This window comes from Tetrao urogallus (genome assembly GCF_951394365.1).
Source record: "Tetrao urogallus genome assembly, chromosome: 15".
Lineage (NCBI taxonomy): Eukaryota > Metazoa > Chordata > Aves > Galliformes > Phasianidae > Tetrao > Tetrao urogallus.
This window is the reverse complement of record NC_136828.1, coordinates 3,122,571-3,135,508: the sequence shown is the minus strand read 5'-3', so window position 1 is coordinate 3,135,508 and position 12,938 is coordinate 3,122,571. Positions and strand designations below refer to the sequence as shown.

The 12,938-nt window shown below is 39.2% G+C and overlaps 1 protein-coding gene across 1 annotated transcript in view; it reads right to left on the bottom strand.

Annotated features, from left to right (window-relative positions):
- The window catches only part of KATNIP (katanin interacting protein), a gene marked incomplete at both ends in the record, with an annotated part of 53,272 nt that extends 41,318 nt beyond the window's left edge, over positions 1-11,954 (bottom strand). The window contains 6 exons of the mRNA XM_079542663.1: positions 218-367; positions 2,842-3,103; positions 6,067-6,201; positions 6,632-6,714; positions 10,739-10,908; positions 11,893-11,954. Of these exons, the coding sequence (XP_079398789.1) occupies positions 218-367; positions 2,842-3,103; positions 6,067-6,201; positions 6,632-6,714; positions 10,739-10,908; positions 11,893-11,954 (862 nt within the window). The remainder of the gene's footprint in view (positions 1-217; positions 368-2,841; positions 3,104-6,066; positions 6,202-6,631; positions 6,715-10,738; positions 10,909-11,892) is intronic.
- Between the last annotated feature and the right edge of the window lie 984 nt (positions 11,955-12,938).

Sequence of the window (12,938 nt, the reverse complement as noted above, 5' to 3'; positions counted from 1 at the left end):
AAGGAAATTAACAGAGACACAGCACAGACTCAAGTGTGCAAGCTCTGGATTTTTCTCACAATTCTACTCACATCAGAACTTTTGAAGTGCTAAAAAAAAAAAAAAAAATAAAGAAAGGTAAAGAAGTCTCATAATGACAGATGAAATTACACCTGAATCAGATTGAAAAACAAAATCATGAGCACTTTCTTTATTGACATATATTCATATTTCTTACTATAGCAAATTCTTTCCTGCCTATCTGGCTGCAAGGACTCAGCAGAGAGCGGTCGATTGATTTTACTTTTTACCACAACTGGTCTGACAGGAATGTACATTTCAGCATTATCTTTTCTTTTGGCTGAGAGAACTCGCACTGGCTTCAATTCTGTAAGACAAGGAAACAGAAAATCAACTTCAGAGATCTTCAGAAGTAGTGAGACAGGAAGAATTATTGGACCTTAAATGCTTAAGTTTCACCACTTTAATTATGCTGGCATAGGTAAAGTGATAACCTCCATCCTCCCTTCCTTTTACTGATGCAGCTCTATGTTCTATTCATAAGCACAGCCCAACCAACTTAGCAGTGAAATACATCACTATAAGGTAGGTCATTAGACCAATATATCTTGACGGGGCCAGGTATTTTCAAACATTGATGACCAGAGCAGCAAAAATAAATGAGAAACCCTGAGTCATTAATATAATTGTACCAGAATTATTCCTGAAGCATAGACTAAAAGTAAATGGTCATTTAGTTCATAGGAGTACATATCTGCTCTTACTTTTGGAGGTGGGGGGGTAATAAGCCACATACTCCTGTTCTCACTGCCATTACACCCTTTATTCTTCTGGCTCTCCCTATTTACACACTGCTTACTTCTATAACAATCCTCCTTTACTCAATTGATTCAAAAAGTGTTTCTCTTAAGTTGAGCAATTAAGTATGGATGAAGGGAAAAAACAAAAAGAACAAAATGCACCTGAAATGAGTGGGGAGATAATTCTGAGGAATACTGAGCATAGGTAAAGAGATCTTACTTCAGTGCCCCAGAAATACTACACTTACCTGGAACAACAGAATCATCTTAAGACAGGGCAAGCACCTGATGTGTGGCTATTACTAACAGGACAGATGAAGAAAGAAGCAGCTGTGTCAACCCTTACCTCACTGTGATATAAAGCCAGCAATAAAAACAGAAGCTTTGTCTGATGTTGTTTCTCTGACACAACCCAAAGGAATTTCAGAAGGAAAGCCAATCTAAGAAAAGGATGTCAGACAGCAGAAATGAAGAGATATTACAAAGGAAATGAGTGAAGACAGAAGTTAGACACCAGCACAAGTTTTAGGTGGCATTGCTAAAGAGCTATTTTTCTGCTACAGAAGAAAACAAGTATTTGTGCTAACGAGAATAAAGACCCATCAAGTGAAACAATGGGAGTTAATGAGGAAGCAATAGAAGATATGAATTTCTGAGTGGGAAACAATGATTTTTAATCAGTGGAAAAGATAGCTGAGAAGAACTGAAATACTACTGGGTAAAGCTCATTCCTACAGCGTCCTGAAAGTAGCACATGGAGAAGCAAAACACTAAGCAGTCACACAGATATTACTAACCCAGAAACACTCTGGCTTTGGAGTAGCAGCCCACATATGACCACTCTGTTGTATGCACTGCCAGCACTTGAAACAAACAGAAACTTCCCCAAACCATACCCAGAATTCATTTGCACAAGTGTTAGGTCTACTGCTGTATAGGTTCAGACCGGGTGATTGAGTCATTCAGTATTGCTTATGTGATTACATCAAAGCTGGACCTAAAGCCTGGCTGCCAGACAGTCAGCACTGCTGTGCTTCTGCCTTCTGTATCAGAAGCAAGCATTTCTCTGTCAAAACCAGTTAAATCTTCCTGCATATTACTTTCAATACGATGTAACATAGACGCTAGTTTAATGGTTATTTTTTCCTATCTCAGACCTGAAACCTGCGTACCTGGGGCCTATCAGAGGGGTTGAAACTTGTTACTAAATTCTTGAGGGAAAAGCTAGCCCAGGAAGCTGAAGCCTCAGCTGAAAGTTGATGTAGCTGTCAATGCTGAGAAGCTGTGTGTGCCTACAGCCTCAATTGTCTTTCCTCTGGCAAACAGCATAGCAAATCCCAGTGTACAACTCCCTTGGGTATAACAGCATCCCTAATGGATCAGAACAAATAACTAGCTATGGTTAAAATCTTGTCTCTGACAGCAGTGAGCAGCAGATGCACAGGGAAAAATATAAAATATACAGTGCATTCTTCACAAGGCTGAAGTTTGCATTTAATTCAAAGTATAATGAACTTGCTAGCTGAAGAAATTTGTAACATCTAGCAATTAAGCCATTAATGTATTTGACCTTCTAAATATCCCATGGCAATATTTTTTGTACTTACACATAAAAAAGGACAAATTATACGATGCCTATCCATGTATACAAACTGAATGTTGCACTTATAATTTTAATTATATTCAAGCCTGACACAGACCTTGGGACTACAAGAAGGTTGTCCCCTATAACTTAAACTCCAAATATGCTTCAAGAAGAATTATTTCTACAGAGACATACAATGAAAGGATTCCCCCAGGCAGAAGTCTCCTCAAAGACAATACCACACACTTGGTTTTCTCTTTACATTATCCAAGGAAGGAGGTGATAAGGATGCACAGTTATTAAAAAGCAAGGATGTTACCTTGTATGACACCTTTCCAGCACGTAACTGTGGACACTGGTACTGTGAATTATGGCACAGATTTGTAACGATTCTCTTAGAAGCAACACTCTCAAAGATGTATTAGAGAACTTTAACAATGTACAACAGAGGCTTACTACTTTGATCCTGCTTGTACTCCAATGCAGTAAGGGCACCAGAAACCAGGCCAGAGCATCTTCCTGCATCCTGACATTCAGAAGCTTCCTTCTGCAATGATCTACTGCTGTGCAACTGAAGGCTTCCAAAGCTTGTAATTGTTTCTTCAGTAAGAGATGGTTCTGAAAACACTTCCTCTTCAACAAAGTCATAATCCTCACTAGAAGAATCTTCTTCCATCTTTTCCTCTTCTACACTGAGTTGCAAGCTGCTTTCCAGTTTCTGACACAATTCAGACAAACAAATCTGTCAGGAAAACTCAAATATTTATTTTAAAATAAACCAGTGTGGCTGCCTTTTCCTTTAAGGGATGAGATGGAGCTAAAAATACTCGGATTCCCATGTTATATTTCCACTTCCCTGGTGAGGACATTTAAAGAAAGAACACAGGAGATGTAGGATGTTTTTTCTCATTAGAGTCCTTGCAGGAAAATCCTATAGGCCAAGAAATTTAGGAACAAGTTAGAAACACAAGGTACGTAATTGAAAGGCCAAGGGCATATATTTTTCCAGTTTTACACAGATAAATAAAACTTTTGGCTTGGTATTTCAGGACTATCAGATTTTTCAGAAGTATTCCTCAGATTGTGAGGCTAATACAGTGTTTCAGCAACGTGCCTTCACCACTAAGGCTAATGGCACTCTTGGTTGCATCAGGCTATCAGCAGCAGGTCAAGAGAGGCGATTCTTCCCTTCTACTGAGTGTTGGTGAGGCTGCATCTAGTTCTTGACCCCCCCCAGTACAGGAGAGACCTGGACATACTGCAGAGAGTCCAAGCATGGAGATGAAAGGACTCGAGTACCTCTCCCATCAGGAGAGGTCGAGAGTTGGAATTATTCAGTAAGGAGAAGAGAAGGTTCAAGGGTATTTTATAAATGTCTATAAATATTTAAAGGAAGGGGCAAAGAAAACAGTGCATGGCAATAGAACTTATGTTTTATTTTGTGTTTGTCAGTTAATACCAGGAAACATTTCCTTATTATGGAGGTGATGGAGCACTGACACAGGCTACCCAGGGGCTGTGGGGTCCCCTCCCTGGAGATCTTCCAGAGCTGCCTGGATGTGGGCATCCTGCTCTGGGCAGCCCTGCTGGGGCAGGGATTGGGGTCCTCTGCTCCAATGTCCCTTCCACCATCAACTGTTCCATGATTCTGCAAAGGTAACTTCTTTGTACGTAATTTAATGTATGGTAATACTGTAGACATCTATACTTAAAGAGCAAAGAAAAAAAAACCCAGTAGAAAAGACAGTCCAATTGATTTAATTAGACCTGTTGTAACAGGATTTTTTTGCAAAAATTCAACTATTAATTTACTACTGAATAAACTGCCCAGCATCACTCAGCAAATGCCACAAATAGCATAGAAGATGCAGGAGAGCCTTTCATTTTTATGACAGCTAAAGGAAAAGATCTCGTCTATCCTCAATGCATTTTTTTTCTACCTCTGCTGATACAACTTTGAGAGAAGTAAGCAAACTGCATGAGTAAAACAAAAACTCAAAGCTATCTTAGATACAAATGAATTGTGACAGCGTACATTTAGTCTGTAATGAAAACTGCATGCTGCTCTCCTGTTACAGATTAGACTTGTTAGGAAAACCACGTTGACAGAAACATACTACAAAGAAAAGGCAAATTCAAGTTCAAGAAAGGGTCTATGAACAACCTGAAGCTTGATATTGAGCATGTCTTAATGATAGGCAAGGCTAATATTTCTATTTGACAGGGAATTTTATGAGCTTTCTTTTAAGTTTAAAACATCACAGCAGCTGCATTGTAAGACAGTTCAGAGAACAAACTTCAGCTTCAGGAAAACCAAACATATTTCCAGCTGCGGTACAAAGAAAAGTGGACTTTTGTTTCAAAATTAAAAGCTTGTTACTTACACATAAGTAATTATAAAAATCTGTCACTGAAAGCAAGTTACAGCTTTACAGGGTGACAAATAAAATCATAAGCTCAAAAGCAATACAGGAAATGTACAAATGCAGAATAATGGGGGTAGTCTGCTTTTCTATCATTCCACTGGAACACAAAGACATGGAATGCACGAACACTCCACCAGTGCATTAAGACTATATGCATGTGTCTAACTTAAAGATAAAGGTTTAAAAACAGAAAAACTGCAAGTCACGTCTACTGAGAGACTCACAAGCTTTTACAACATGACCTGCTCTATTCACATCTTCTGTTACAGGAGCTTTGATGTCCTAGTTCATAACATTAACTCTTACTTCTTAAATACTGTGTGACTTCCCATTCTAAATCTAGTCAGCTTAGCAATTTCTGTACTGAAAATTGCTGCTCATCTTTCCATGACAGCATGTGCTGGACCAGGGCACACAGTGAGGAAAGGCAAAGGGGTAGCAGAAGGAGAAGGTAGCCACAGTGGTATTGGATTTACTTGTTTGCTAATTAAGATGGTAGTTGATTTAGTACAAGCAACTTTGCCAGTAAAAATAATTCATGGGATATATCAAAATGAAAGCTGATACTGAACCTCTGAAAATGCAAGCTAGGAAAATGCACTTAAAGTTCATCTGATGTTAACTATACAAAAGCTACCAAGTAGTGATGTCATGCAGAGATTCAGAGGTTGCAGGGTTTTTCCCCCCTGCTCTAAGAAGGATAGTCACAACATGTGCTAGAACAAAAAATAGTAACCAAATGGAAGGTAGAATTGCCAAAGAATTGCACACAGTAATAACCCTTGATGGAAAAAAAATGTATTATTTCAAAACTTTACTCTGACATCAGTAAGGTAAAGTCATGACATACAACAATTTCACCTTGACTGTCCAAAAAATAAGCTACAAAGAAAACAAATTATTTAAGCTTTCTCTAATCTGACAGTCAAGAGTAAAGTCCACATGGACAAACACTGAGTAAACTGACAGACTCATTGGTTCTGTTCAATAGAAACAGTCTGCCTCTATAAATTAGGCCTTAACATCTTAGTGTTGCTGACTGAGAATAGATTTTCAAGTAGCTTTACTTTTTCTTTTCATTTTCTCCTTCATGTCACACTTCCAACATGGGAAAAAAAAAAAACAAAACAATGTTGTGAACTAAGTGTAAATTATGCTGGATTTGAATGCTCTAGTCAATACTGATACTTGTCTCCATTCACATTTTAATTGACTGACAAAAGCACGAACAACAGAGGGCAACCGTTCATCATACCTGGGAGTAATGGAGAGGATCATCACTATTTCTCTCCATGCTCATGCTTTCATAAGGTTCAAAATCCTCAGAGTACTCAAGAGGAGGTTTAACGCAGAGTTTGGTCCCTCTTTCTGTTTTAATCTCCACAGCTTTCTGTTAAAACAGGCAAAATCATTTGAATATTTTTTCTTGCTGTCAGCAGTACTATAATCAATAAACATCTGTAGATAATATGGAGATCAAGCAATCTTTTCCTCAGCTGTTCCATGGAGGAGTTCACATCCAGCACAAGTCATACCTATGGCACCAGATTAGGGAAAAAAAAAGACAGGAAAAGGAACACAGCAATCAACAAAGCAGCTACAGTTAAATCTCTTAAAGCACAGGAATATAAAGAAGTAATTGCAGAACAGTCTCATGGGGAAGGCACTAAAGTTTGCTCAGGAAGCTGGCACACTTGGGTGCCTCTCTGAAATACCTCTATACCAACGGAGAACAAACACACGGGGAACAAACAAGAGGAGTTGTAAGTCCGTGTAGTAAGAAATAGTTCAAAGATGCATTACTTCAAGCTGTTTCTTACCTGAAGCCATCCTTTGCGTTGTATTTTCCTTGGTGCAGTCTGTGCACTGCGCACTTGCAATTCACTGGCTTTTAGCTGGGATGCTGTTCCAGAGGCAAGAATTAGAATTCAGAAAAGAGAAATACAGTATTTAAAGATGCATATAATTATTTCTCTCCCTCAGATGAGGAGAAAAGGGAATGTTTCTGATACAAGAACAGGAATAACAATTAGAAAGGCATTCCACTCCAAAAAACCGGCTAGTTGTGTACCAGTGGCAAGAGTTCTGATTCCTTTGGGGATTACTACTATTGTGTGTTCAAGAGTGTAAATTGCTTAAAGCTACATAAACAGCTTGTAAACCTCCATATTCACTGGTATGAAAGTACTGAAGTATGTTCTAGCATACATATGCATATCTTTCTGATTCCTACCTGGGTAGAGTAAGGAGTCTTCAGAAACTGAAGGCAGACTTTGATAAACAAGGTCCTGGTGAACAGTAGATGTTACACTGAGTTTACAAAGGAAGTATTGAGTATCAAACTAAGGAGACAAGTTATTGCCAGATTAAATAGAATGTACTACACGTTTAACATACTGTGTAGAGAAGTATTCTTTGCGTGCTAGTCAGACTAAGGAAAATGATTCATTTCCTAAGGCAACAAAGAGTGTCATAACCCAGGTGAAAATTCCATGTGTGGTCAAGAAGAACAAGAGTCCTTGCACTGGAAATGGTCCCAGTGAAGCAATGGATTTTTCAGAAGATACTTTGACTAAGACACAGAGACCTACATCCTGCAGGTCACAGCAACATCCCCAAGAGAGCAAGGACATAATCAACACTCTCAATACCATCCTAAATAAAGGCATCTCATTTCCTATGTCCAAGACAGATTTACAGCTTCCATTTCTTCTCAGTGAAGAAAAATAGCTGATGCAAAACCTTTCTTCTTTAAGCCATAATTTAATGGTCATCTTAAGCCAGTAGGAACTTGTACAACCAATAAAAGAAGCAGTCTTCATACCAAGGTCATAGAACCAAGGAAAGATTTACATTGGAAGGGACCTCTGGAGGTCACTTAGTGCAACTTCAATACAAAGCGGGGCTTACTTCAAAATTACATCAGTTGGCTCATCCCAGCCTCCAATGTCACGTTTTCTTTGGGAGGCTGGACAACCCCTACATCCATCCATGCAGTGAATGGTTCAAAAAATTTGCTAACAGCAAATTTTAATTGAGGAAAAATACAGACAAATGATTACTTTTAATTGTAGTCTCTTACGCTTTCTGGTTCCCTGTCATTTCTAGTAGAAGCTCATTTGAGAAAGCCACCAGAGGGAAGGGCCATTCTTAGGGCAACAGTGCAGGCTTATGTCAATTTAGGGCGATAGTAAAACTAGAGTGAGAGAACATACTTGTTCTATTGCCTCAGCCCAAAGGATCTTTCTCATTCCCAGATGCATGAAATAGGACAAAGAACAGAGGGAAAAAGTGATGGACCATTCTAGGGAGGAAACAAGATGCTTGATACTTTGGAAAAATATCCCTTTTAACTACAGCTCCCCTTACACCATTGGGCTACTCCTAAGTAACTCCAAGAATGCCTTGCAGCCATCATCAAAGACTGACACGAGGCTTTTCAGGCATCAAGGGTGACCAGTGCTAGAAGTACAATGCTAAAAGCACGGTCTGACTCAGTCACTGCTTCAGGACAAAACTGGAAAGATGTTTAGTTTTCATTCCTAAGCAATTCATCTTTTCTCAGCAACTGCTCAGAAGGTCAATGATGTATGGTATAAGTGCCTGGAAGAAAAGGGATGTGGTAAGACTCATGCCACCTCAGAGTTAGGCAACTTTTCTTTTTTGTGATGGATTCCCATGACTACATTTTTCTAAGTCATTAAAAACAGTAGTTCAACTCCCAAGCAGCAGATGATGCAACTGAGCTACCTGCCTCTGTGCCAAACATTCATTCTGTACAAAACCATCCTGCCCAAAAGATGGATGGCACGTGAATACTATAACCTGTTTCAACACACAAAATAGGTTAGTGTAGTCATTCTCTAGCAGGAGTACATTTGGAAATGCAAACTGACAGTGTGTATTCCAGCAGCCAACAACTTAATTGTACGTCATTAAAACATTAGGAAGAGATCCCAGACTACCCTTAAGCCACATCATTTTTATTATATTGACATTCACTGGCAGGACATGCTTGTTGTGAAAGTATACCTGGGTTATACATCCAAATCAATGACAGTGTATGTGGAGACCAGCTTCACTATCATATCAATTCACCTACCAAGCCTAAGCTTAAGGTGTGTGTCAACCACTGTTGTTAATTATTTTGAGGGAACACAAAGATGAATAAGGGCAGTTTCAGGAAGCATAAAGAGCCCCTTCTGTACTATTAGGTATCACGCATTCTGAATTTTTTAGAGAAGACTGATCGGAGAGAGGGATGCTTTGGAAGTAATGAACGATGCAATAACTCTCATGAGAGATAGGGAAAAAAATTCAGCACTGTACCTTAGCCAAAAATCATTATGGTCAGTAAAATAACATTCAATCACTGAGAAGAAATGCTTGAAAATGAAACAGAATACAGAATTGCTAAGATACTACCCTAGGGCAAGAATTCTACATAGATCACAGACAGCTGTTCTGGACTGTGGTGGTAAAATGAAATTGAAGAAGAAAAATGACAGGATGATGATTTCATTGGTGTCTTTCATTGTCACGACACATGTTTAAGATGAGAACACCTGGTGGCTGTTAAACAGCAGAACACACTTGTTTTATCTCTTTAAGTTGGCAGAGCTGAGGAAGGGAAAAAAGGCTGCCATGATACCTTTAAAAAAACACCACAGCACCTCAGGTCCTACTGACAAGATCAGTATTCTACCTGAGCTGAATCAAGGGACAACAGGCTAACAAAAAAATTCTTTAGTTAAGCTTAGAGAAGAGGTAAATCTCACCTGAGTGATCTGTTACAATTGCCAGCACAATATTTGGACAAAAAAAAAAAAAATAATCAGGTATTTGTCTGTACATACTTCAGATACCTAAAAGCATATCTCCCTAATTCAGACAGAAGCACTCAATTTCCTTTTCTTTTTTCCAATATTCAAGATCATGCAGTATTTGCACCATTACACACAACCAAGGCAGGACACAGGTGATGAGCTCATCCCCTATCTCCATGCTATGTGATATCTGTCATATAACAGACAGCTAAATCCGAACTCAACATGAAAACAAATAGTTCCAGGGGAAAAGGGAGAGAGGGAAAAATAAAAAAAACCCTAAAAGAGACTGGAGTATGGATACTGAATGAAGATAGCTTTCTGTATTGCTGAGATTAGTAAGCCTTCAATCAGAAATTCTGACATTATTTTTAAGTTTGTCTTCATCGTTAAGCAAATAATAAAGCTTAGACACTTTACATAGCAACAAATTTAAAAGATATACTCTATTAGATAGGTTATATTAATATGAGGATAAACTGCTTTACACTGGGATTTACTGAAATCATTTATTTTCATTAAACCAAATGGATTAGAAGGTCACTAAGCTCACTCTCTATAATTTCACAGATGCAAAATTACACCTACTACTATTCTGCTCTTTGACAGAAAGACTTTAACTGGAACTAAAATACACGTTCCAAGAAGAGCCAGCCATCACTAGCAGATGACAAATTGTCTTTACTTCAAATATTTGAACAAAGATTACCTGACTTTTAAAGAAGACTACGATAGTTTAAACAAAATTTAAGTCTGTAATTTGATTACAGTCTATTCAGTCAAATGCCATTTATCTGCAGGACATTAGACAACATGGGAATCCATCAGTTCTTAAAGTCTAAGAACAGTGCTGCATATCAAAGGCATTACAATGGCAATTTCTAATTTTCCAGTTAAAAGCAGGAAGGTGAGGAAACTAAGCATTGGAATTAGAGATCAACTAAACAACTTATAGGGAGTTGCAGAGACTGCTTTGTAACACACAAGCAGCTGAGTAAGTACTCTGCCACACAGCCCAGGGAGTAATTTCAATGACCAGATGACAGTTCTGATGAGTAAATACTTTAAACGGTTCCAGACTGCTGCCTCTGTGTAGCTCACCATTTGCAGTGGAGGACTGTGTCTCATTTTTGAAGCAACCAAATGAGTGGATTTTTTTGTGGTAGTTTCTCAGCTCCGAATTCGCTCCATTCATATACAGAGAAAACCCCTGCTCTAACTGCTCCAGTTTGATTTGTGCAGGATCCTTTCTTTTCAAACATCTCAGTAGCCTAAAGCAGAAAGAACAACTCAACCATCTGCAGTACAAATACAGGTAAAGTTAGCAATAAATGCAAAGATAGCGTGACAGAGTTAAAAGAAAAATGTATTTCATTGCTCAAGTAACAATTTAGGACGTAACTTTCAGGATCTTCATGTTCTACAACGCCTGTATGAGTACTGACACCCTGTGACTTAAGCTCAATCGTTTCACTTCTAAGACTTCCACTAGATCGCTTATCATTTCACTTTTTTTTTTTCCCCCACTTGGTATTCTATATGCTTAAACTTGCTACTTGAAAACTTCTGAGAGTTTTGGTTAGAAATTTAGAAATCTTAAAATAGTTGAGCTCCTCTCAAAACAACAACAAAATAACCTAGGGCATGAGTTTGAACCACAAGTTCTATTTCTCACCTGCTTCGGTATTGCTTGCACCTCCCTCCGAGTGCATAACAGACATCACACAACACAACAGCCTGACACCTGAACAAAGGCTCCTTCTGAGGTCTCAGAGTTACCTCAGCTGTTTCAAACTAGTCACACAAAGTCAGGCATTGCAATACAGCAAGCCAAATTTCACATTACAACCAAGTTTTGAACAAACATTCACCACCGTTCATGTTTAATACCATATGTTACAGTGGGAAAGATTAATGTGGAAGGAGCGTAACAGCAAAGGGATCAGAGCAAATGGAATGGTGTTACAAAGGAAAAGTGCTCACACGTCCCTAAAGAGCGAGGGTAGCAGAGAAAACTCTACAGGGAGGGATCTCCAACCAGAGATCCTTCCCCAGTGGCAGTCAGCCCTTAAATAAGGTCTAAGAGAAGTGCAGCCAGGCTCCACCCCTTCTGGGCACACAGCTGAATTGCCTTCACCTGTGCTCCCAGGGCTGATCCAGTCCTTTCCCCAGGTGCTCAATCAATAGTTCAGGCTGTGACTCAGCAGTTACCATACATACATCATGTACTCAATGAGAGTGGGAACAATGCTTACCGGTTTCTCTGCTGAAGTGCTATTAAATATTCATCATGTTTTTCATCAAAGTTAGTTACCATGTCCTTAATATAAAGCTGGAAAGAATATAGAATTGTCACAGTCAAGTATTTAAATTATTCACTATAGAATATTACTGGTTCAGCACCCTCCTTAGCCATGAATACGCTAAGCTGAGAGAAGCTCCTCTTTCAACATAGTATAAAACAAATTATTTAACAAGTTTCCTGATGAACAGAGAATACATTAGTTGCTTTTCTCAAAATAACAGAATGAAGAAGCAGATTCTACAGTGTGTTTTCAATCCAGGAACTGACATTCCTTTGAAAGGGCCATGCCATTTCTCCTGTTTACAAAGAAGCAAATTGCTTCTGACAGATTCTCAGCGACAGGAGGCAAAATGTTTAAAGGTAGGCCAATAATATACAGAAAGAAGAGTTGAACTCACCCCCACTGGTGAAAGCACACCTCAGAAAGTAACTGAGGTCTAAGAAAAGCACTCTCTTCAGTGGCTGGGCCTTATATAAGCCAAGGAGGGGGGGGTTCACCCCTTGTGGTCACAGGTGCAAACCATCTGCCTGTGCTCCATGGGCAGCCTTCCCCAGCTGTTCAATCACCAGTTCAAGCTAGGACCTAACAGTTCCCTGCTGCCATTCCTGTGCTGGTATCATTTATGGGGTCAGTTAAATCTAAGACTTATTCACTTTAGAGCCTGTATACATTTAAAAATGTATACATTGAAGATTTTACCTTGCCTTTTGGGAAACGTGAACATTTCCTACTGAGTATTCCAGAGTTGCTGCTACAAGCTGTGGTAGAGTGCAATCGTATCACGGAATGGTTGGGGTTGGAAGGGACCTTTAAGATCATCTAGCTCCAACCTCCCAACTATAGGCAGGGACACCTCCCTCTGCACCAGGCTGCTCAAAGCCTCTCCCAGCCTAGCTCTGAATACCACTTAGGAGGGGGCATCCACAAACTCTCGGGGGCAACCTCTAGACACTATTCCAGTATCTCACCACCCTCAAAATAATTTCCTCCCAATA